This window comes from Neopelma chrysocephalum, unplaced genomic scaffold (assembly GCF_003984885.1).
Source record: "Neopelma chrysocephalum unplaced genomic scaffold, ASM398488v2 Primary Assembly neopelma1_139, whole genome shotgun sequence".
Classification (NCBI taxonomy): domain Eukaryota; kingdom Metazoa; phylum Chordata; class Aves; order Passeriformes; family Pipridae; genus Neopelma; species Neopelma chrysocephalum.
Window position 1 is genome coordinate 879,088 of NW_020897801.1, and position 26,639 is coordinate 905,726.

General features: G+C 38.1%; 1 protein-coding gene across 6 annotated transcripts in view; it reads right to left on the minus strand.

The window, feature by feature from the left end:
- The window catches only part of EPS8 (epidermal growth factor receptor pathway substrate 8), a 137,115-nt gene that overhangs the window by 34,101 nt on the left and 76,375 nt on the right, over positions 1–26,639 (minus strand). For all 6 annotated transcript variants that reach the window (XM_027699737.1, XM_027699735.1, XM_027699733.1 and 3 more), the window contains 10 exons: positions 23,229–23,319; positions 22,069–22,142; positions 12,166–12,233; positions 10,041–10,202; positions 9,694–9,843; positions 7,277–7,359; positions 4,738–4,874; positions 2,914–2,987; positions 1,767–1,893; positions 1,323–1,411 (listed from right to left, as the gene is read on the minus strand). In XM_027699737.1, coding sequence (XP_027555538.1) covers positions 1,323–1,411; positions 1,767–1,893; positions 2,914–2,987; positions 4,738–4,874; positions 7,277–7,359; positions 9,694–9,843; positions 10,041–10,202; positions 12,166–12,233; positions 22,069–22,142; positions 23,229–23,290 — 1,026 coding nt within the window. In that variant the 5' untranslated portion in view covers positions 23,291–23,319. The remainder of the gene's footprint in view (positions 1–1,322; positions 1,412–1,766; positions 1,894–2,913; positions 2,988–4,737; positions 4,875–7,276; positions 7,360–9,693; positions 9,844–10,040; positions 10,203–12,165; positions 12,234–22,068; positions 22,143–23,228; positions 23,320–26,639) is intronic.

The window sequence follows — 26,639 nt, forward strand, 5'->3', positions numbered from 1 at the left end:
TCACAGAACTTGATAAGGTTTTTTTTTTTTTAAAAAAGACATTCTTAAAATTTCTAAACATCTCTTACAGCCCAGCAATCAGAATTCATTCCCTAGGAGGAAGAAAAAAGCTGGTTTGGCTCAGTGAATACAAGCCCAGTTTTCCCCATTGGCATAGCCTCCCCAGCAATTGGAAGGAACAGTCAATATCTGACAGTAAATGCTTTGAAGGTGTCCCACTTGCTGCCTCCCCTGAATAGGAGATTCCCACTTGAGAGGAGATGCCAGGGAAGGCTGTTGAATTAACATCTCTGCTTACTGAGAACCTACAAAACAACAGCAATTTGTTGGATGGAACGTTCTGAGCCCAGAAGGCCCTGTGGTAATGACGGCAACAAGCACAGAGAGTCTGATGGGCACAGCTGAATAAAAGCAAATTAAGGCCACAGCTGGTGCTGCTGGCAAACACACAACAGAGCTGTGATCCCAACAGATGTTCCTAGAAGTTCTTTTATGATTCAAACTCAAATTTCCTAAGTAAAAGGCTTTAAAGAACCAGGAAAAGAAGAAACTCAACAGTGCTGAAAAAGAAATATGCTCATCTAGTCACTGTGTAGGGAACTTGAGGAGCAGCACCCCAAAGCTCAAAGGCCAACCTAGGCAACAGGTGGCCAGCCCTGGTCTTGCCTCAGATCAGCCTTGGATGGAGAGGGAAAAGGTGAAAGTCCAAGACCAGTCAAGTCTCAGCTGAGCTATCTCCCTGTGTGCCAGTCAAGGACCAAACAAGATTACATTCCCAGGTATATCAGCATTCCTGTAGAGAATACTTGTGGGGTTGCTCCTTCTGAAAGAGCAGTGGAGGCCAAGACAGCGCAGACTCAGGCTCACAATTCCCTGGATGGCATGACAACCTCTGCACAGCTGGCAGCTGTAGGGCACTGAAGGACCCAGAAGGTTTCTCTACGTGGTCAACACAAGGTTAGGCAGAAAACTTTATTAATGCACTCTCAAAGACAAAATAACCTTCTGCAGCTCCCTCAGGTGCATCAACCACAAGCATTCAGACCAGACCCTCTGGAATAGCAGAAACCTCCAAGAAAACTTAAAAATAACTACAAAGCAAATTCATCATGTTACTGATTCTTCCTTCTCCTCTTCATCTTTCACCATAATTTTAGTTCTTCCCTCCGAACTAGTGGAATAAGCCATAAGAACATGCAGCAAAACTGACACCCAAATGAATCTGTAGTGGCAGGGAAAACAAAGATCAAATTATGCTTAGCTGTCCCAGGAAAAAACTTATTGCATGTCACACACCGACATATCCATGAGCAGTCACCTACCAGAAGATTGAAGCCATGCTTGAATTTTTGGAAGCAATCAACAAATTCATCTGGAGGTGGTGGTTTTGCACGGAGAGTGAGAACTCCCTCTGGCGAACAAAATGAGATTTTTATATATCCATTTAAATGTATATAACTTCTATCAATATTTCAGATACAGTAAACATATACATACATAATAAATTTACGAACTTACAGAATTTTCTAAATACAGAACCAGAGCTGTGAGCATATTCTGTGGTCACATCTCTATTTAGTCACTTCCCACTGCTCTCAAGCAAGTGGTTTTTATACGTTTCCCTCTAAGAATATGCTCCATAGGAATTTATGTGCTCAAAGTGAAAAAAAATTACCACACTGATAAAAAAGCAACACAAAGACACATTTGCTAGCTACTTCAGTGATCCTTAGAGAAACTGAATTGCGTGCAGTGAGAACTCCTACCTCCAGGTCCTTTCTTTTTACTTTTCTTAGTTTTCTTCCTCTTTGAAAGTTCAGCAAACGCTTCAGCAGCTTTTTGAAGTTTGGTAACAAAATACTCTATGTCATCCAAAATATGGTTCAGAATTTGCTGTGGAAGAAAAGCAACAGTTTCTCTACAGAACATATAGCAGAAGCACTCCAAAAATTGAAACATCCAGACCTCTCACACACCAATAGCTTCCTTGGAACAAATTTCATGCTAGAACATTCCATATTCAGATTCATTGTGTTCTTAACTTTACATACCATTTAAAATCTTATTTTTTTTAAAACCTAAGGTCACTGGACATTTTTAAAATATGATCAACAAAATTATTAAGGTCAGATTGCAATTACACAATTTGTTCACACATTACATTCTCTCTCACAGCACATGAAAAAAATTCCAATTATTTGAATGGACAGCATTTTCCTAAAGGGTATAACAGCATAATGTCCTTTAGTACTAAGTGTTAAGCTATTTGGTGAAGTTCCCTCCAAATTAAGCTATTTGTAGAGAAGAATTGATTTCAAAGAGCAAGTGGACGAGAACGAATGAGACTCTGGGGAAAACACATTGGCACCAATTCAGTAGGTCTTGCTTTTCTCAAGACCCTCTGATGTTGCTGAGAGTGGAAAAGTAGAAAGTTACAACTGACAAATGGGACAATATTTGATCTCACACCCAGTGTTGTTGCTTATAGGCAAGAAAACTTTAGGTTAGAAATAAACATGGTCCACCTGTCTTCAGAAATAATCATGTTTATTTTCCAGATATTACACATATCCAAGTCCCACTAAACTGATGGAGTTTTCTACTCCTTATATAGTTTGCTAAAATTGGTCTACTGCACAAAATCACAATTTGTATTTCCAGCTCTTTACAGCAGAAAACTTTATATCACATTCAATGTGTTGTCATTCCCCCACGGTTTTTTTTTCTGTTTAAAGAACAAAATTAAGAAAAGGAACTACCACCTGTTCATTTTTAGATCTACCACACAAGTGGAGGCTGCCTGGAAAGCTTTTCTCCAGAACTGAATTTACTATGCGGCAAAAGTCTTCTCACAAAGTAGAGTTGCAAAATTTAACAGACATTAAGCAACATCATTTGTAGTTTCTTACTTACAACATCTCTGTCAATCCTGGCTGCCATCATCTCTGCTGTTTCTTCGTGTTCATGGTACTGTCTGTGTTTTTCAACTGCAATAAAGGGAAGAAGAGAATTCGACATCCATATATGTGGAATGAGTATATTAGTACACAACATTTTCTATATAGCTTATGCTTTAAACCATAGAACTATAAGGAAAAGATGGACAAAACTGCATTAACTTTGCAAGGACTCCACATAACCTGAAGATCCTGTACCCTAATGCCTGATCCTGATAAGTCTCATAAAGAAGCTAAGTCTGTGCTTTCAGTCAATTTAACTGCATAAATGAAGTTAACCACAGAAGCTGAAAATCAAAAAATTTCAGCACAAAGTGGTAGATTATAAATACAACACAATTAGGAATCACTCTATTTTGCAAAATATGCTGAAAGCTTCTCCAGCAGAAGTAAGCAAGAAAGAGTGCAGTCATGACTTTGAAGACAATTTTGATACAAAAGGCAATTAGCAAAAAGGAGTGCCAGTTCTGGCAACATTGAAATGGGAGGTTATGATGTGATAGAACCAGTGCTCACAAATAACAATGGACAGAGTCAGCAACTTTCGTTTGAAAACAACAAGGGTGAACGTTTTGAGAAATTACAAGTTTTGCATTTTTAAGTTACACTAAGTGCTGCACTGTGTGAACAGGTGGGATTTCAGTAGACGCATTTTAGAAAAGATCTGCATGAGCAGAATAAAAGGAACTGCAGGAACTCAGATCCACAACTAGTCTGGCATTGCACTTGACAAACTAATGAAACTTTTCTGAGATGAGAAGTCAAGCAGAAGAACAGGTTAGCCATTACTCAAGATAGATGTAATACTGTAGATACATAGATTAAATAATTCTTAACGCTTCAGTTTGCTCTGCACATTTTCAGCTGTTTTCTTTGCATAGTTGTGAACTTTGTTAAGTGATACAGATATAATTTAATAAACCAAAAATAATAAAGACTTCAAGATCTTCTAATTCTACAGTTTTAGTATCTATTATTAAAAGAATCCAAACAAACAAATCATATGTGACCTCACCTTAACCTTATCAGTCTGTTTTATAGGAGAAATTTTATTCTTTCTGAAGAACTCTTTTTAAAGAAACCTGATCAAAATATGTTTCCCTTAGAGGTGCAAAAAACCCACCAACAACCACCAAACAAAACCAATCCAAACCAATTGGGAATGCTACAGCATTTCTTGGGTAAGGTTTTAAAAAATAACTAAAAAAAAAATAAAAATAATCAGTTTAGACATATAGACTCAATTATATGGTACAAAGATAAATGTACCATAAATAAATAATGCTCAATTCACCTTTTAATCCCTGATTATAGTCTTTAATTGTCCAAAATATGTGGCCTATGTTCTCCCTATTACTGAAGAGAGCATCATTAGATGACTATAGTTATGAAAGTACTGTTTTCTGTTAATGCTACCATGTTCATAAGGAAGCCCAGGTTAAAATCAGTAGCCCACACTCTCACCCAGCTAAGCACAAACAAAAGCAGCTCTGAACAGAAATTCAGAAAATTGATAAATGCAAGTAAATGACAAGTCAGATTATGACAGTCAGATCTTATTCCCCAGATCAGGGGACAGTGGCTCGGGGCATTTCAAACTAGACTCAGAGAATAATCATATCTGCTCTCAGCGAGGGCAGAGGGCTGACCTTGTACAACCATTTTCTGCACCCGGTTACTGTGATCCTTATGAAAGCGGATCTTTCTAAATTATTTTCGTTCTCACCAAGCACCACGAAAACCCAGTGCCCAGAACAACTGCTTGCCACCCCATACTCACAGTCACCCTGCTCAGCAGCCCACGCCGACCACGCTGCCACGCGGCTCCTCACGTCCACCTGGGTGATGGTCCCTGGCGGGACTGGGGCGGGTGCCCGTGGCGGAGGAGGGATGGCACTGTCAGCTTTGGAGATCATTCTAGAGGGAGAGGAGAGAGCCCACGAGTGACACTTGAAGGAAAAATGTTCTATTCTCTAGTGCTTAATCAGAGAAGACCTTTGCAAGGACCTCTTCTTGCAAAGCGCATTCATTTCTATGGTACAGAAAAGAAGGCACACAGGGATCTACTTTTTATACTGTTACACACATTTTTTAAGTTTACATACTTCTTTCAAACCTTTTAATAACACACTACTATTGCTAAATATATACCAGTATATATTCTATAAGTGGTGTTAGCCTAAAACAGTTTGCTCTATCTCATTTTTATCTTTAAGTGCAGGTACCCAAAACAGGTATTCCTTCGCAGGAATTAGCAGCTTCTTTTCTCCCCAGGCTGCCCAAGGTCTTTTAATGGATTCCTGCGTTATTTAAGAGGCCTCTGGCTGAGCCACTGCCTCAGGGCCTCTAACTGGAATACCTGTTTGGTTCCCCACATCTTCTACTGCAGACTTGTCAAGTAAGCACTACTCAAGACCACGATGTGTAAATACACTAAACACAGCAGGAAACCCATTCTATGACAGGGTTAGCAAACCTTTGTCACCGGAGAAATCCCCCAGCAGGGGCAAAGGACATGATGAGACCTGCCAGTTTACCTGGCTAAACTCAGTGGCTTGGGTTAAGGAGGTGGCATTTTTACCCCCATATGCAGTCGTACTGCCTGGACTTGCTTTTTGTGGGAAAGAAAATTAGAAGATTAGAAGTTACCTTTCAGTCATCACAAGTATTTAGTCCCTAAATCTGACCAGTCATCAACAACTTTTTTTCTTAAAACTCTACCAACAAACACCACTCTACCGGATGATTTTCTTTTTTGTAATAATGACCTATTCATCCTGCCTTGATACAAATGTATCAATATTCCCACTTTCCATGCAATTTTCCACGCAATTTTCCACTTTTCCAGTTCTTACTGTCATTTTTAAATACCACAAAGAGGTCTTTGAAGCCATTCTGCAGCTTGATACCAAGAGACATTACAGTCCCAACAGCTCCTGCAATACAGACCCCCATCTCTTCCACACCTCTATTTAAAAGCAAGATCTTCACCTTAAATTCATCTCTTTATAATCCCATCTCATTCACAGCATTCAACAAGGCCACCATAAAATGTCAGACGCTGCTTGGTCTTTCAACAGCGAACAACAACAAAGTATTTCCTTTGCCTTTCCTTCCTCCAGTGCCCTTTCACTTGTTAATAACCTTGCAGCAGCTCGACAATGTCATGTCAGGCAGGAGGGTCCCTCTCTGTGACCCAGTGCCAGCAGGCACATGACATGACAGGGAGTAACCAGCACTAAGCTGCCACACACGCATGACCTCTTGGCCTCACAGCCCTCAGAGACTGATACCTCGGATTATTTGTCCCAACAGATGTACTGACCTACATTCTTTCCCCAATTAAACCTCATTAGTTTCCCAGCACATCCAGTGTGTTTGAATCCCTCTGGATTGCCTCTTCCTGCTTATAACTGTTTGCTACGGTCCCACAAAGAGTCAAGTCTGCTTATCTGATTTTAAAAATGCAAATAAAGCTAGACATAGTTCAGTTTTTGCTTTGTTTTTATAGTAGTGTCCCTTACTCCAGGAAGATTTCATAAGTTGCATATCAGAATTTAGCAGATAGCCAAAACTGTTATAAACTCATTCACATAATGGGGGCAATTTTATTTAATGATTTTTGTCCAGCAGAGACTTCTCTATCTGAAAACAAAAGTAAGTAATATTGAGAGATACTACCAGAATGCAGCTATATACTAACATTCCAACTACTACCATCACCATTCAACATCTAATATATTTCTGCCCTTGTTTTTATGCCTCTGTTTGCTATCTCTCATTTCTGTGTTAATCTTCTCTGAACCCAAAAGATTCTTTCTTCCACATTTTCTGACTGGCAAAGAAGCTTTTGCTACCAGGGAAACAAGAAGTCTTCAGCATCATTAAACAGGCAGGCAGGGAAATTATTCAATCTTCAATTGCTGCTTCAACATTTTCAGATCCCAAAACCTTCTAGCATAATCTTATTTACTTGGAGTTATGGGGCATTTATGTTTTTAATTTAAATTCTGAACTACTTGATCCATATGCAGAACTGAGACATGCAAGGCCATCCTCTGGCAAGTGATCTTGATCTCAGCTGTTCCCATCACTAAGGAGGAATTGGGAAAGGTAAGAGTGGCACTATAAATTGAGAGAACATGAGAAAATTATTAAAACAAGACTTCTACATAGGGCTTTGGAATTATATTATTAAGTCTTAAAAAAAACCAAATCAAAACAAACAAAAAAATAAAATACAGCAGGCAAACTTGGAGAGCTTCTGAATGCTGTCACACTATTTGATTCTATACACTGTCACGAAGTTAGGTTTTTACCTCAGTGTTTCAAGCCTCTTCTTTTGTTTCCCACTTTTGCTGTCACTGATTGCACTTTCAATATCTTCATGAATCAAGCTAGCCTAAAGAGACAGAAGCAGAAACCATCAGGTATCATTTAGAGTATCCAGATACAGGAAATAAATATTTCCTCATGCACTTTCTGTATAGGACCTTTAGATTAGAGAATACCCTATCAAATCACATTTATTTAAAAGTTCTGGGACAAATCATTTTACACATAAAAAGAACAAATGACAGAATAAAGCCTGGGAGTTGGTATTTTTGTCACTACTCCAAACTCAAGCATGATCATTAGACATAATCTAGATACCAAATTTGTCTGAACAGCTGTAATTATCTAATGTCACCCATTATTGTATAAGATGCTTTTTCCTTCTGCATATATAATTTTTGGTTGTCTAGAGTATTTTGTTTATACTATAAAAAACCAAAATCTACTATATATAGAAGCAACAAAACTACTATAGATAGTAGCAGCATAATTAGAAAAGTAACTCATTATACCATTCCCTTTCAGAAATAATGATAGATTCCAATTTCTCTTTGATGTAACAGAAGATTAATTTTTCAGAACATTCCCTAATCTGTGGATTCCTGCCCCTCCATAACTGCAGAATGCTTCCACCAGCGGCCCACAAGTGAAATTTTGATGCATGTCTGAAGCATTATTTTAATAGATCTTGCATTAAATAGGTCATGGCTTCTCATAGGATTTAGAATGCTCTGTTACATGTCTTCAGCTGACAAATTAATTTCCTACAAAGGCTGTCAAAGCCCAAATCTGTCAGTGTCTCTACAAGGACCGTGTCTTTCCTAGTACCCTGATAATGCATAAGACTATGTAACTTCTTGGAAGGAATATGTAATTGTAACTTCTGCTAGGACTAGAAGACTTTGTTGAATTTTGGATTAAAGGACTTCTCAGGCTATAATGAATTGCACTACAGAATATTTATGAAGGATACCTTAAGATTACAGAATTAATAGAAAAAACTTTAGGGGATCAGAGGAACTTAAACCCAGAAGGATTCCATTAATCCAACACTCTTTGATATTTATTATTTAAAATTTTTCTTGTTTAGAAAATATTGAATGCCCCAAATAGTATTGATTTTAACTAATTTTTGTTGCAGCAGCTCCTGCAGTTCATGGTAACTTCTAATCAAAAGCAGGAAAAAGCCAATGGAGAAAGACCTAAACTTTCAAACCAGACAAGTTTCATGAGTAAGTTAAAAAAAAACAGGGTATGGTCAGAGACTCAAGCAATACCTCAGAAGAAAGGGGAGATCCTGGACTTCCAAGTCATGCTTGTATACTCCACATTTTTATTTGTACATAGATTTGTATACAGAGGAACAACTTCAAAAATGAAAGTCTGAAGAAAAGAGACCACCTCTACCTTCTGAGAAGCTGAGTCCAAACAGATCCTCAAAGGGATCCCTGCATTATTTAACATAACACCACCTGAACTTCTGACAGGATCCCACTTTCCACTGAAACAGCAAATTCTATGCAACAAATCACACAATTAGCCAGTCATTTTCACACCACTCTCAATATACCAATTTCAAAACGGTTGCACAGGGTGATTTAGCAATCTGTTGTTTCAAGACAATGATACAAACTACTACAAAGGAATTTAAAAAATCCCCATGAAATTATCCATATGAATTTAAAGAAATGCCTATTAGAGAGAATAACTAACAGAAATTAAAATTTGTAACCCTGGAAATAAAGAAGTATTGCAGAATATGTTAAAAAAATAGTTTATACTTGAAGATAATATTTTAATCAGAGACAATCAAATCTCTTTCCTTGTTTTGCCTCTCCTGCAAGTACTATTTTCCCTTTCATGATCTCTCCAGCAGAGCAGAGATGAAGAGAGGTGAGAATATAGAGAACATTTAATAGTTCAGCAACAAAAAGAGAAAAAAAAAAGAGGGGGAAAACTAGGTGAGATTCAGGGCTCGGATGAGTTCATTGCAGATTATAAGATAAATTTGAGATAACTCAAACTATTTAAAACCATTCTTTTCAGAAGTGTGAATGCAAACCATAGACATTTTCCAGAGCTTTACACATTTGCAAACCTAAATTAACAGCTATGGAGCCCAAGAATCAGTATTTACAGTAAGGATGTATTTGAACATGCACTAAGGATTCAGCTTACAAACTAGATCACTCTCTTGCAATACGTACTACACTACATTTACTAATATACTGTAAGTAGTGTTGATATTATAAGTGCATTAAACTTATGGCATACTTATAAGAATAAAAGCACAGAATTGTTTTCCATGAATCAGTTCATTTGACTTTATCCACTGTATTTGTCAATTCATAAAATCTCCCCTATTCAAATAAGTCATAGCAGATCTCCATTATTGTCTTACCTTAATTTCATCACATTGGAAAAGATGCAGATCAGGCTTATTTTGGGTTGGTTCTTTACATACTAATGCAAGAATTGAATTGTAATTGCATGCATTCATCACAGCTTGGCAATGCTGAATTGTGCTTAAAGGAAAATTCTCCAGTTCATTCTGCCAGAAAAGAAAAAAAAAAAGGAAACACAAAACACCACCTTACTATACAGTGTCCTGATCTCAGAAAAGCTGCATGAGTTAAAAAGGGGAAGTGATAATAAGCTAATTAAAGTCCTCGATCCCACATACATCATTTTTCTGCTGCTCCCTCTTTCTTTCTCTCTGAAAATGAGACTGTCACTCACAGATCTTACCTTTGATTCCAAGTCCACCAAACTGACAGCTTTGTCATCCACTTGAAGAATCATATCTTGAGTCCACACTTTGCCTTTGGCATCCAACAATTTCAGCTTTCTTATTCCATCGTCTACTGTAATCATTGCCTCTTTTCGGTCCAGAACAAACGTGGTCAAGTGCTAGTGAATGAAGCGTACATTAAAAGAAATTATGATTGCAATTTTCCCTATTGTTCAGGAGTGTCAGTGTTCAAACTGCCAGAAAATAGCAATGCAAATTATTCATGAATAAAAGTGCCTTTGTATATGACAGATTCCACCTATAAGACATAAGAAAGGTTGCTTAGTCCATAATGCCATTTTAAGTCACTTGATTTTTGTTAGCTCGCTGTTTGCCATCCTCTGTCACTTCCTCACTATGCTAAGCTGTTAGACTTGAAGGCATATTCTGACATCTTTCAGGTATCAAAGCTAGAATTAAACCGTGAGTTTTAATTAGCTTTCTTGAGGAGTGAAAACCTGTCTCTCTTGGCAAGCTGAATTCAGGAGGTGCCAGCAGAAGCTCCCCAGAAACACGCTGTCGATGTACCTCCACCACCTCCTTGACCTGGAGTGTCCTCGCCTCTTCCAGGGCTGCCAGCTAGTGTGCTGATGGCAACCAGGATGGGCTTGCATCTAACTAGGGTACCTTATGGACAGTCACGTTATTGTGGAACATAGTAGAAATGTAGTACAGTAACTACTTTTGTTCACCACCAACTCAGAATATTCTCCAGATTCAATTAATGGTCCAGAAACTGAACACTGCTTCACAAACATCACCTCAGCTGGCTTCCCTGTCATTATGGTGGTGGTAATTTCTCCTTCAACATGCCAACCATGGAAGTAAACCCACAAAATTATTTCATTTTATTCAAGCATAAATCCAGCTTCACGTTCTTACTGAAGATCTGATAACACTCATTCAAGCTGAACCAAGTGTAATATATGCCTGTACATCTGTGATCTAAATAACTTTGAAAAATAAATAAATAAATAAAATTAACTGTGCTTTCTTCTATTACAGGATAATGGCACTCAGTAATTACAGAGAGGAAGGTAGGTGTAAACTGCATATAATCAAAGTATTTAAAAGACATGAATTGAAACAAACTCTCTACTGGCTGCTCACACAGGAATGCTTAGACTCCAAATACAAGTACTAATTGCTGTGCCAGTACAGGACCAAAACTCTCATAAAGAAACCAAAGAAAAATAGGCAATAAGAAGCAACACACATATTCATTTGCAAGCTGATCATAGGATTGAAGCACTTGAAATTAAGACTCTTCTGCATATGATCTCACAATTTACAGCTGACTTAAAACCCAGCAAAAAGGAGCTGAGAATACACAGTATTTGCAAGACTTGGTTTTACCCATGACAATTGGCCTGACGGCAGTAGGGGAAAGTTTGAGTCAAAGTAAGACTACAAAATGAGGTGCTGCATTCAAAAGTGCTTAACAAGCTACATATAGGCACTCAGGCTTACTTTGCAGACTATTTTAAATATACTTATTCCTGGATAAAATATTACAGCAGCATGCAATAATTCTGCAAAGCAGCTTAAGACAGTAAGTACATATTTTGCACTTCATACTGGGGAAGAATCTGTGCAGGCAGAATATTTAACTACTATATATTAGACTAACTGGGGCTTTTAGGGGTTAATGCTCAGCTCTTGAGGAATATTCTAATACCTCTGCTGATTATATCTGATCAAAGTATTAGTTTTAAATATCATCCAGTGTGCCTTGCCAACAGCACGGCATTATTCAGCTCCACCTCTTCTTTGTAACGAGCCAGGTTCAGAGACAGGGCAGCACAACACGTTGAATTGATACCCCATTGAGAAGTCCTGTCTGTTTGCCAAAGCACACACAACTTTGCTTACATTCTTCTGTATCTAAAATTTCAGCTCATTATGGCAAAGCCATAGAATTTGAGACATTTCACTGTAATCCGTTCTGAAGTGACCTCGGGCTGGCAGGATATTTTGGAAGATGTATGTGCCTTCAAGCACATGTATCCTCAGAAATCATGTAGGCAAAAAAAAGCTGCACGTAACTGAAGGCTGTAATTGGTGTATCACTGCTCATCTCACCTCTACGTGATACTGTGATGTTTCGGATATGCTGCTGGCACTGTCTCGTGCATAATTCTTTCTTTGTTCTAGAGATGGGAGGAAAAGAGAGAATCATTATTCATTTAATTTCTTACCCTGATGTTTTGACTATTTCTAGGAGATACTTTAGACAAGTTGTGTATATGAGAACAGGAGATAAGCTGTGGTTAATTTCTGTATTTCAACAGAAAATACCTCCACCCCCACACAGTCCAGCACAAGGACCATTCTTACATCAACAATGTTAACAGAAAGCTGGTGGGTGCAAACAAAAGCCAGTTATCTCATCCCAGTGAGTCAGGACACCGGAGGGGAGCAGTGTTCTGACTGAAAACACTTTGTTGGGAAGCCTGATTCTGGAAATCATTGGGTTGCCATTTTAGTATTTTCTGATATATACATATACTTATGTTAAATCTGCAAAACAGCAAAGCCACACGGAAAACAGACCTGACTCATCCTTTATTTCTTCATAAAGTATTCAATTCAATGAATTAATAACATAGAAATATGCATGGAAATATACATATGCACACCAAAATATCTCTAAACAGAAATACTTCTCAGCAAGACACAATGCTGCAAAATCAGAAATATCATTTGTCTTTTACTCAATACAATAGATTAATATTAACCAGGAGAGGAGGGAAGGCAAGACGAAGGCACAACATGGACTCATACCACAAAATAATGAATTTAGATGAATGTTGAAGAAAACTTTTCAACTTGAGTGGAAAAAAAATGAATGCAACATATGGAAGGCTTGGGGTTTTTTTCACTACAACCACTTAAGTGCCTGATCTGGAACACCAGGAGCCTTTTTTTGGCAAAGTCACTGGGTGACATGACCAAGAGAGGTCTACAGAAATTCTGCAAATAGGCAATGTCTTTGATTTCCGATTTTCAATTAAAATAGGCAGTTTGATTTTGTTCAGAAGCAAAGTACCTGATCTACATACAAAATACATCAATGTAATCATACCTGGAGTACTTGGAGGTAAAATAAAAGCGCGTGATTTTGTTGGCAGGAAGCTTAAGTTACTTTTTGCAAAATAAAAAAATGCTAAATGTTACCAAATGCATGATCTGTGACATACAGAGATCTGCAGTGAGGACACCACAAAAGCCACACCGCAAAAGTCTCTTCTGTGACCAGGGTTCCTTCATGCAGGAATTCCAGGTGCTGACAAAGACAGCAGTGTCCTCGTTTTCAGACATCACTTGTAGAAGCATTTGTCACCTTTTATAAACATACCATTATCTCTCCCCTTCTCAAGGAAAACAAACTTCCATGAAAAACAATACATTTTCTGAAATACATCACTGACTTGAAGAAGAGCCTCTCCCGTGGTGGACAACACCACTCATGCAACAGAGCCATCCTGCTCCTGCACAGCAGCTACTCAGCTTCTTTTAGCAAGAGAAGTGTGCAGTGTGAACACTCGAATTTAAGAACACAGATTATCAGAATTTTCAGCTAGGTGTGTGGAAATTTTGAAAGAGATATCTCACTTTCATTATCCATTGTTCTGAAATCCCAAGGCAGAGGATTATCCTTGATTACAACTGTAACAACTATTTCTGCTTTTGCAGCATGTTATTTAAACTATTTTTTGTCTTTTTTTGTCTTATTTGGTTGTCTTTTTAACCACAACAGACACACACACACACGTGCACACCAGTCAGTAGAGCAGTACTGTCCAATTTGCTACGTTTCTTTTTTTGTTTGGATGATGATCTGAAGAAGTAAAGTCCATCTGTTCCTAACAAAACAAGGGGATTAAAAAGCAGTATCTAGTTTAATCCTACAGAATTATCTGCATCTCTAAGGGGATCAGTTAACTGTCTTCTGCTATGGACAGTAAATGCTAATTAAATGTTGTCCAGTAAGAATATATGCTTTAAAAAAAAAAAGACCCTTGTTTCAATTAACAATGCATCAAATATTCAGTTTTGACAATATCTTCTTTCAGATGAACAAAAATATAACTTTTATTCTATTAAACAACAGTAAGAAAGTTTACATCCACTGTAAGATTTAAAAGTGCTGCAATCAATAATAGTTGGAGTTATTTTAAATAAAGAAAGAAAGTCTGGCATATGTAGAGGCTCCAAAGGAATTAAAAAGCAGACAGTAAGTGTTGCAAGAGATTGCTTATTCTGCTTCACATAAATTTTGTCCTGCGATAAGACAGGAATTCCAAAACCATTTGCGATACTGATTAACACATCATCTTCCACAGAGCAGCACAACATTCACAATTACACATGATAGAAAGGTTTTCAACACACTATGTCATGGTGAGAACAGGAGTGTTTATAGAAGAGAGAGAGTTTTCTGAGTGTTAATAAAAATCTGTGGTTGCCTACACTTAAGAGCCAAGGACAGCCCCTCAAGTCCTGCGTTATTAATTATAACATAATGGTCACAAGAACATCAATAAAATTTCTAATTAACAAAAGTCAATCAGTGTTTGTGTTAATAAACAAAACAACAACTGACAGTCCATACTGAGATCAATTCCAATTTACCAATTTATTTCTTTCATGCAGGTAGAATGAGTATTAGAATCTGTTAGAGACCTGAGTTATCATTTAGAGTAGACCAGAATATTTCATTTGAATCATCCAGTCCAACGGCCCCACCACTTCAGGGCTGGCCAGAAGCTACAGCATGTTATTAAGGGCACTGTCCAAATGCCTGTTAAACACTGACAAGCTTGGGGCATCAACCACCATTTCCTGTTATCCTGTAGGCCCTTCTACCAAAAAAACACTGCTGGGCACTGGAACAGGCTCCCTAGGGAAGGTCACAGCACCTTGCCTGGCAGAGTTCAAGAAGTGTTTGGATCACACTGTCAGGCACATGGTGTGAGTGTGACTCTTGGAGTATCCTGTGCAGGGCCAGGAGTTGGACTCACTGATCCTTGTGGGTTCCTTCCCACTCAGGATATACTATGATTCCTGGATGAGGTCAAAAAGAAAAGGAAATAAGAAAAGACTGGCATCTAGAACATGTCCCCTCTCCCGTGGTTTTTTGCTGGTAACTCAAAATTAAATTTCAAACTCCTCTTTCTCCTAGTGCCTGGCCCCTGTCCCAGGTTCTACCTAAACCCTCCATAAATTCTCATCTTGCCATCAGAAAGGGCACAAACCTTTTTGCACCCCCCCACGCTGATGTGCTCCACTGCCCTGGACTTCTAGGAAAATTGTTATAAAGCCTGCAAACTTGTTCTCTGTCCTCCTTTATCTCCATGACATAAGGGACTGCCAGCTCCTTCCTACACTTCTGTGTTTCCACTTACAAGTCAGATATATCTGAGCACATGACCCTCACAGTCTTTTTCATCCATATACAACTTCTTTTTCTTTTCCTACAGAGTTGCCCCTTGCCATTCTTCTGAAAATGTAGCTTCTGTCTCTCAACTCTTCCACATATCAAAGTGACAGATTATTTTCTATCGATAATAATCTCACTGCTTTTACAGAAACCGTGAAACATCTCCTGATTTATCACACTATCTTGAAATGCAAGTAACACGTACTTTAATATTGAAAAAAAGCAACAGAAATTGCAGATGCACTGAAGGTAGTGAGTCTTGCTAGGATGGAGTTAATTTTGGATCTGTGACCAAAACAGTCTTGATAACATAAGGACGTTTTAGCTGCTGCTGAACGGTGTCAAGGCCTTCTCTATTTCTCACTCTGCTGCCCCAGTGAGTGGACTGGGGGTGCACAAGAGGTTAGGAGGGGACACATCTGGGACAGCTGATCCCATCTGACCACACGGTATAGTGTCATGATCAGCAATAAAACTGGTGGGTAGTCTTTCCAAAAACTTCTTGCCCAGACAGTCTGGGCATTGGTTTATTTACAGGAGGAGACAGGGGGAATGAGCAAGCAAATGGGTAGGTCCTCAGTTGCTGGCTGGAGTCAAGCCCTGACACCAAAAACAAAATAATGCTTTGTATGTTTTGTTTCACTCTCCTGATCCTCCCAATCAATCTCAGCCTCTCATGGGTCCCTTCATGCGTGAAGGGGCTATTAAAGCTAAAGTGAAATACAACAGAGACTTCCAGATACGATGTAGAAACTATCAAAGGATGAATAAAACTACCAAAACTATTGATTTTTTTCTATATACTCTACTTACTGCAGTTCTTACATCCACTACTTAGAATACAGCACAACCTCAATACCACTTAGCTCAAACCCTGCTGATATGTTGTACGCCATTTACCTAAAGGATTTTCCCTCTGGCAAAAGAAAAAAAATAATAATCAATGAATCATGGCAGAAGATACTTAAATTAAATTCTTAATCACAATCCATAGCAAATGCAGCCCAGGGGAATTTGAGTAAAATAAAATCTCTCACAACACAGTGACAATAAACTTAAAAGCAGCACATAGGTCCACATTTCACTTATAGGTCCTGAATATAAGATCTACCAGCTACTAAAACTTCCAAAGGAACAGAAACGTTGATTCACAGAGACTAGTGCTCTTCCCACCGTCTGATGGGGACAGATGTTACTGCTATTCATGTTCTGTGAAATTACTGAATTCACCAATCATCAGGAACCCACACCGTTTCTGTTTTCAAAAACATGGTAAAAGGTACTGATTTTATACCATTTTTGAAAGCATCTAAAACACCAGAAAACAAAAGGCAACTTCTTAACCAAAGACTTTTAGTCAAGTCAAAAATACTACTAGACAGAACATGGCACAGATAAATAGGACTGAAGATTGCCATCACTCCTTCCAGTCCTTATTCCCACTACACCAAGAACTCTTGAGCTCTCACAGTTATTTCTGTGAAGGACCATTTCATACTTTGGAAAGACAACTATTCCACAGTTTCAGACAAAAACAACAGTACTGCCCAGGGTCCATTGAAGTAGAGTCATGAACAGACCTTGGCATAGCTAGAGTCCTGTCTCACCCATTTTCCAACTGGAAGGGGGTGCAGCAATATGGTAAATTACAAAGTTGCTTAATAAACTCTACCATAGCCTGGCTCTGTGCCACTGTCCAGAAGACCACAGTGAGAAAAACTGAAGTCTTTATCTAGGTAGAGAAAATTCTTACCAGAAGCAAAAGATCTCAGGCTGTGTCTTAACATGACCTGAAGCATGGGTAGTGCTGGCTAGGGCTATATTTAGGCACAATAAATTTTCTGTTCCTAAAAGACAAGTGAGGAATATTGATGCCTAGACTTCTTACAATGTCTTACAAAATATTTGCACAGGTAAGATGCAATAAATGTTATCAATGCTATGGTTATGATAATACAAAGAATGGTAAAGGTAGATCTTCATCCTTCCCTTTACCCTTCCATATCTTCCCCTTCCATAGCCAAACTGGAAATTGTCTGAACAGTGTACAAAGAGACATAGCTCTGAAATCTGATGGAAATCCTCATGGACATCAAATCAGTCTCCCTCACAAGCTGTCCTAAGAATCCAGAAGTAACAGTATAAATTATTACAACACATCATCAAGCAGAAAAGCCCAATACTTAGTTTACTACCATGTATCTGTGCTGGACTGATTGTTGGTAGCCCTTTAAGAATGTACTGCAGCAGCTGGAAAAACTCAGCACGAGATAGAGCAAAGTGCAGGACACGTGACTTGAACATCCGGGGAGAAAGGTCAAAACCTGAGTTCAAAACAGATCTCATTTTCAGAGGAGCAAACACTGTCACTTTCAGAGATTTATAACATGATGGCTGTGTAGAACTAGCTGTCAAAGAAAGTGTGTTGTTTGGAAGTCAACTGTCAATTTAATTCATTTGACTATTAAACAATACAAGCATGTTACATGGATAGCTTCTTTCAAAGGACTCGTTTACCTCATCTATGATCTGCTTCTGATTCCCTTGAATTTGTTACACTACAGTTCTTGCTCTGAATGAGGTATTTGAACAATGCAAAAGTAACAGGCAATTTCACTTCTAGCACCTAATCACAGCTATGAGAATATAAATACAGTGTATAAAACACTCGGTCTTTTCTGATGCAGTGTGAAGACAATTTTAGCAGCATCTTTCAATTCTATGTTGTAAAATAATCTAACAATTTGGAGTGAGACACTAGCTCGCTCTTCCTGGGGAATGAGGTTGCTCCACACTGTGTCACTCGCTGGCAAACCCCCAGCACAGCCCCGAAATGATGCTGCAATTTCTCCCCACAAAGCAGAGCTGTTGAAGACAGATGGAGAAGCCAATGCTAGAACAACAGATGACAGTACAAGCCAAAACCCATTTCAGATGGAAAGATCAGGAAGTAAATGATGAAATAAGCCCCATAAGAATGTGCAGAGGACACCTTCCCTCCCAGCTCAGAGGGAGATTTATTGTGCAAATAGAAAACAGTTCATTTCAGGAAGGAAGTAAGTGAAAACAAAGGATCATTTGACACAGGAAAAAAAGTAATTGCAAGGAAGTTTTTGCTATCAGATAGCCCCATCAGAGATAGTGGCTCTGGTCTAGTTTTTAACTGAACTGTCAGTAACACCAACAAAATCCCAGCCTCCTTTCCCATAGCACTGTGGCCAAGCTAAACAATCATGAATCACCTCAGCACTGAGAGTTAAGAGACCAGCTTCAGGAAATAAACATGCCTGTGTGTATATATATATACATACACACATATAATAATAATAATAATAATAATGATAATAAGTAGTAGTAGTAATAATAATAATTTTAATTTAGTCTTCACAGTGCTTGCAAAAATTGACTTCAAGATCTAATGGTCAGTTATGAGCCCAGGTACCATCCTCATTTGTTGATACCTATGGATCTGCAGCTTAATTCAAATGACAATCAAAACTCTTCCAAGAAAAGAAGTTAGTCATAGACAAAGTTTGCTGCTAACATCACATTGTCACATTTTATCAAAACAAAAAAAATACTCCATTTTATTTTGCAGTAAAATTATATTTTCCAGTATATTACAAGTGAATCTATTAAACACGAGCTTTATTTATTCACATAAAATACCTACATTTAATATATATGTACATAACATAAAATATAAAAAGAAAGCTAAGATGCCTCCAATCTGCTTTATAGGATTTCAGTCTCATGACTCTAATTATTAATCATAAATAACATATTTTATAACAAGCATTTTTAACACATTTTAACATTTCCAGAATCACTCAACTGCTTTCTACCCTCCTTGGGACAGCAGGCACAAAAAGCCTTAACACCACAACGGAAGAAAAGGCAAATGTGGCATGCAGCAGAATAGTAACTTAGTTGCTAATAATTAGATAAAATTATAATTGCCCTGAATTTGAGAAAGGTTTTAGGTGTTTTCCTTGTTCTCTCCAGTTCATATATTTGGTGATGCTGACAGCCTAATTATTTATTTATATAAAACAGAGCAGAAGCAGTAAAATGTGCAAACTCCACTCTAAAAGCTGTGCTAATATGTATTCACTTGGGGCTCCGGTATAATCGAGTCTTCTACTTCATTCAGTTCCTGGCAACTGCAGCTACACTTTTGTTATACATCTACCAGCAACAGAAGAGAACCAAGATCAACAATTAATTTTACAGGAGCCACCATACAGCAGTTACATGGCAAGCATTTTCAATTTTCAATTACTACCTGAATTCAATTAAGTAATTTGGAAGTAAAAGGCCGATTACCATTATACATCAAATTTACTCACTTGTCCCCACCTTCTACTGATATATGACTATACCATCACATCTGATATGAAAAAGGTCAGAGAGATATTATTTTAAAAGCCCACAAAGATTAAAGGACATGGTTAAGACACTTACTGATACTGCTACATGTACTCTTGAAAAATTATGATGATGACTTAAAATGAAAAAGAAAATCACAGCACTCTCATAACATCTCATAAAGAAATAATCTGCTAAGAGTTTTCCGCAAAGTCTCTTGCTTGTTTCTGTTACCACCTACTATTTCTGTCAACACTTGCAATCAGTTTGTTGAGTGAACCCATACAGGATGCAGAAATCACTGTTTAAAATGTTCAGTTCAGAATTTTCCTCAGTTGCAGTTCCTGCCTTCAGCACTACGTGAAGTGACTGACTTTTGTAGCATACCACTAAAAAATAGTAAATTTAAACTCAGAACGATTCACATGCAACATCACGTTTAGATTGGATATTTAGGAAAAATATTTTCACTAAAAGGGTTGCCAAGCAGCGGAACAGGCTGCCCAGGGAAATGGCTGGGTCATCATCCCTGGAGACATTTAGAAGACATGTACATGTGGCACTCATGTTACTGAGAACACAGCTGCGTTGGGCAGGGCACGTCTCCAGGATGAAGGACCACCGCCTCCCTAAGATCCTGCTTTATGGTGAACTTGCACTGGCTGCCGCAAGAGAGGAGCCCCGAAGAAAAGATACAAGGACTTCCTGAAGCAACATCTCAGCCTTGGCCACATTGACCACCATAACTGGTCTACTCTGGCCTCAAATCGGGAGGCCTGGAGACACACCATCTATAACGCTGCTGATGCTTTTGAGAAAGCACGCAGGATCACCCTTGAGGAGAAAAGACAACGCAGAAAGAATCGTGCCTTGCAGAATATACCATCTAAGGAGTCTTTCTGCTGTGCCTTTTGCAACCGGACTTGCCTTTCTCGTATTGGCCTTTTTAGGCACCAACGCGCTTGCAAGAAACGTGGGTAGAGCCCTTCCCAAATCTTTGTTCGCGAAGCCTAGCCATGATGACATGTGGCACTCAGGGACATGGTTCAGTGGAGGATGTGGCAGTGCTGGGATAATGGTTGGACTCAATGATCTTCAAGGTCTTTTCCAACCTAAACAATTTAAGATTTTAAATCATGCTGCCATCCCTCCCTTAACCTCTGAGGTCCCAGTCATCACCCCACCCAAAACAGGAGGGAGAAAAGATCAGTTACTATTTGGCATATTGTAGCTATCAGCCACTGCTCTTTGAGCTTCCCAGTTCAACCTGCAGAAGAGGTGGCAGATGCAAGAGGGCAGAGCAGGCTGAGGTGTGAGGAGTCCTGCACAGGTTCTCACTGCAAACCTCCTACTTCCAGTCTCACCAGTTGCACTGACTTCCAAAAGAGCATTTAACAACAGGCACAGATTTACGCAGCAGAACATCTCACAGCCTTACTGCTGCTTCTGCTTCCATTACCAGCACAGCTATCAGCAGGATGTGTTCACAGTGCAGGAGGATGACCTGAAAATGGTGCAATTTGGCTGGCAAGGAACTTGACTACATTCTGCCTCCACAGTGATTTGGCATTAGGCTACAGAGTAGTGCATACAGCCAAGACAAATACCAGCATTTGTAGTTGGTAAGTGCACCAGCGTTTAGGCATTTGTAACGTCACATCTGACAGTCACAAAGCCTCTTGAAAACAGCACACCAAACAGGACTCCAAATCTGCTACATCAAAATTAATTTCCATCAAATCCTTGTGTCAAAGAAGAATAATATCATAAATCCCTTTTCTGCTAGCAGGGGATAAATTTGGGGAGGCAGGGCATGGCACAGGTCATGAATCAAACCTACAGCACAAGCTAGGCTCCTGTACGCCTTCTCCCTGGTACATACCTTAGCTATAGGATCACTCTTAGTTTTGTGATAAATGCTTTACACATTGCTGCCTTAAAAATGAGCAGGGGGGACTTCTCTGCTTAGTAAACTGTAAAACTATTTTCTAGTTAGCTTAGTTTGTTTTAGTAAGCATAAAATCACTTTCTTATTTAATTTAGTTGACATAGACACCTATATGTGTGTACATACACCTTCAGATTAATGTGTGTAAAATATTTCCACCATGACATCACATTAAATATTCAAGCAACAATTTAGCACAGAAGTTCAGAGAATTTTGCTGTCTTACCATAAAGAGCTTTCGCACTTGTTCTTGAGTTCTGCTCCCTCTCTGCCTGAGCAAATGTTGGGGAGCCATAGCCACTGGAAGAAAGCATTTCTGATTAAATTCTGTATACATGTATTTGGCACACACAAAGAGGCACTGAAAAAAACCCTCTCCTTCTGTAGGACTACACACACCTCCAACATTAGTAACAGAGGTAATGGTATGCGATATTTGTTCTGTACTATGCATACAATGAAGAAGGTTTCACTTAGGCTGCAAGCTTTTCTGACCTCTTTTTTACTGCATTAATACAACATCATGCACAATCGGGGTGTGGCACACACATAGACACCACCATAATGTAAGTAACCAAAATCACTAAATAATAACAACATTAACGATGATAATAATAATAATGACTATGCCAAAGACTTGGGTAGGATTTGGGGGTTTTCTCCTGTATACACAAGCGTTGATAGTTTTTAACAATTTTAACTGTTTTTAATGTAAGACTTAAAATAACTATAATTGTCTACAACAAATGAAAAGGCAAGATGACTTCCTCCTAGTGTAACAACAAGAATGAGTCATATTTGAGCTCACCCTAAAGGGACAACAATATGAGAAGCAAAGGATAGCACAGATGTCATGCTCCATATAGGAATACATGTTCTTTGGCATCAGACAGGCAAATTTTCATTAGCCTAGTGCCATGCTCCTGATACAGGGATCATCCTCTTATCTTAGGCAAGATAACACTTTCAGGTAACAGTTGCTCAGTTCTGTTTACTGGGAAACAGTATTTTCTCACAGATGGAAAAGGCAGCCTCATCTTTTATGCATAAAAATGCATTCACTCAGAGCTAACCCTTAAACATCTCAAGCACACAAAGACCTCTCTAAGTGACACAATAAGCATGTTACGGCTACAGCAATTTGCTTTTCTCTTCCAGATGAGTCTATTCAGTAATACAGCTTTATCCTTACACTAATACAAAAATCAGTCAGATGATATCTGTCCGTTTGGTTCCATGGTCTGGAAGCTGCATACTCCTTTACAGAAACTTTGTATAATTCCAGTGGGATCTAATAATCATAGCTCTGTCTGAAACGAAAGCTTAAAGAAGAAAATACAACTTTTTTTTTTGTCCATAAAAGGAAAATCAAAGGCATAACCTTACTTCATTTGGGGAAAATAACTTCCATATCCACCAGGAGGGGTGTTTGATATGTGTCCATTCATTCTTACGGTCGCTTACTGGGAGAAACGATCTGGGAAAAGAAACAACAGCATGTGAATTGAAGTCTCTTAAAAGATGAAGGTTCAACACAGACATAATACAAACATAATGAGAAAATTATGGTTGAAATGGGAAAGAAGTTGCATCAACAAACTCAATTGTTATTAACCGCATCAGGGTGATGCCTTAAAGACCTGTTATGGAACTTCTCCCAATTGCAATTTGATAGTTATTGCTTCAAATAATTTATAATTTAGTGAACAAAGCTATTATTTTTGATACAATGGTCTTTAGGAATAGCTTTAGAAATAAAAGGCTCACTAAACAAGGAACAACATCTACTGCATTAGTGGACAAGATATTCCAAATGGCAACTTTAATAGACCAGCCTGATTTCAAGCTTCAGTTCATTTCTTTCAACTGAAACTTTTGAAATGGTCTTTTAGGACTTAAAAAAGCACCTTTTTTTTCTTTTAATAGCATTTAACATCCTGAAAGTCTGGCATGCCAGTTAAAATCTCACATATAAAGGCAGTGCTGAAAAGGCTATGATGAAACAGTAAAAAAAATGCCTTCTCCCTTTAATACATAACATGCACATTGAAGTTAAAACTGACTGTGGAAACCGACTTTCATAATCCTTTCATATTCAAATTCATATTCAAATTTGCCATGGGTAAATATTCTTTCATTTACATACATACATGAATAATGTAATTTGAATATTTCTCAACATCTCAGTTGTTAATTAGAAAAAAAAAAAAGACTTGACTCTGCAAAACAGTCAAAAGTATGTCAGATATAATTTTTACCTAACAAAAGCTTCATTTCCAAAGTAAGCACAACCAGCTTTGTTTGTACTAAGGCCACCTTACAAGCAGCTTATCTTCTGAATTGCTGAGTCAACTTACTGCCTCACTTTCAGTGTTCTCTTCCTGTTCTACAAAGCAGCAGCAGCTGATGGACCTGCAGTACCTACTGCACTTTGTACCCACATATATTCTGCTGCTTTCCCCCCCTCATGCGAAACGACAATCAAAATCTGTTCTCAGCTCTAAACAGTTCTGCCACTTCAGGAGACAAACAAGCTGCTTTCAAGTCTTCTGTACTGAGAGAACACGGTGGTTTTTATACCTTCCTGATGAACACCTGACATCTCCTGCCTCAGATGCAGTGAGCAAAACTAACCAGAACCCAGCTGTATTTCATAAGCCAAGTGAAATCATGTGGAAGGATGGTGTTGCCTTTAGTGGGCACACACTTAGTAATTTGACTTAGGATATTTTTTTTTATATTTATTTAATATTCTTTTAAATCTTTGATTGCTCCTCGCAAAACCTCTGTAGTGACATACGTACATTTTACTTTCATTTCCCCACAAATATATCATATCCCACTTGCTTTTTACAGAGTGCAGTCCTTAGCAACTGTCTCCAATAAATTACTATCCGAGTGCTGCTCGATTCATTAGCAATTACAACCTTTGGGAAGCATCCTGAAATTGTCCCATGACTTGAAAGGATACAACTATTCATTTTCTCAGCAGAATTTGCCAGGTCACTGTGCACTCCTTGTTCTGTCTCAGTGACTCCATGGACCAGGGCTGCTGCCAGTGCTCTTCTCCAGCTCATGCTGCCAATTAAGCTCTTCAACACTTCCTATCTGCTATTAATTCTTATCATCTGCAACCATTGCTCAATTTGCTGCCCTGCTTAACAGTTTACCCTGGGATTAGCTTCCTAAGAGTGACCAGATCCAAAACATTTACACAAATTATCTCCGTCGCTTGTTGGTATCCCGAGTTTCCTCTACTTTCCATGCGTACATTGTTTAAGATAACACTTATTTAATAATTCTGTTTGGCATAATCTATCGTTTGTAATCTTTTTCATAGCCCCATTTATAACAAATTCTGCAACTATCTGCTTTAAAGTGAGATCTCGGAAAAAAAAACAACTTGGTTTAAAACTCAGAATAATTCCTCTCCTCTGACATCTTAATCTGACAAATACTTGGTTTGTATTTGTATTCCACTTGATTTTATGAAAGTGGTGAAACAGAAATTTTAAGTAGAAGGAATGTAATATATTAGAATTTCAAGCTTGAGCCTTTGAAGTCCAAATGACACACTGAGTTTTAAAGCAGCAAAGAAGCTGAGCAGATTTTCACATTGGGGAAAGAAAACATATCTGATGACTAAATACTTGCCCACTGTAACACATAACACCACTTAAAGTAAATATAAAAAGCTTCAAAGTTGTATTTTGAATGAAGCGATACTGAAAAGCAGAATTCAGAAATTTTTACTCCAAAAAAAAAAAAGGCAAGCAGCTTGTTCTGCCAAGTAAGCATAAAAGCTTTAGTCAGTTTTAGCTGATGCTCAAACAAAACACAACTTGCTTTTGAAAGTTGAGCAAAGCCAACAATATTTCCTGCCCCTCATGCAATTTTCCAATGCTTTTGAATTGCCAAGACAACTACCTCGACATGACAATTCCAAGAGGCCATGCAATGCTTCTGTCACTTTGTTCAAGAAAGCTCTTGAATGTGAATACAAACCCTTTACCATAATTATTTATAATTAGTCTATATATTTATAACAGCATCAAAAAGCTACTCATAGACCCCTAAAATTATAAGCCAATTTCATATCTTTCAACCTAAATGTTTCAGAAAAATACATTTTAGGAAAACTCTTTAATTTTTTTTTAATTAAGGGTATGATGGAGAAAAGGGAAAAGCCGTAAAAGGATAACAGAATGTGCAGTGCTTTGTTTATTATTGACTTGTACAACTTTCTCTGCTGTATTTCTCATCTCAAATGCTCTTTCATCTCTTTTAACCAGTCAGTCCTGTAGCAAAAGTCAACTCCTGCACACTGCAAAGCCATTGTCATCCAGGCCTCTATTAATAAACTCCGCTTCCTCTTTAATCTTGCCTTTCACCTCAGCCTAGCATTTCACAGCAGCACACTCTGGTGTCCTAGCCTTTAAAATAAACATCCTTCACAATTAACTGTACAATCCCTCTTTAAGCAGGCCTGAATATCAACAGTTTACTTGTGAATAAGGCCAAAAATGGTCTCAGGATCCTGCAAAGAAATTAAGCCTACTTGGAAAGAGAAGTATTTAAAACTAGGAAAACTAAGTAAGAATTCAAGCAGAAAAGAATAATAAGAAAACAGATAAAATAATAATGCATAACAATAAATATATTAAGGTGTTTATCTCTAAATATATTAAAATATTATGCTATTAAAACCAGTAAGAAAATGGTTATAAATATGAAATTTCTAAACACTAATTCTCTTCTGACAGGATTAGAGACTGAACAAAAATAAATCCACTCCAC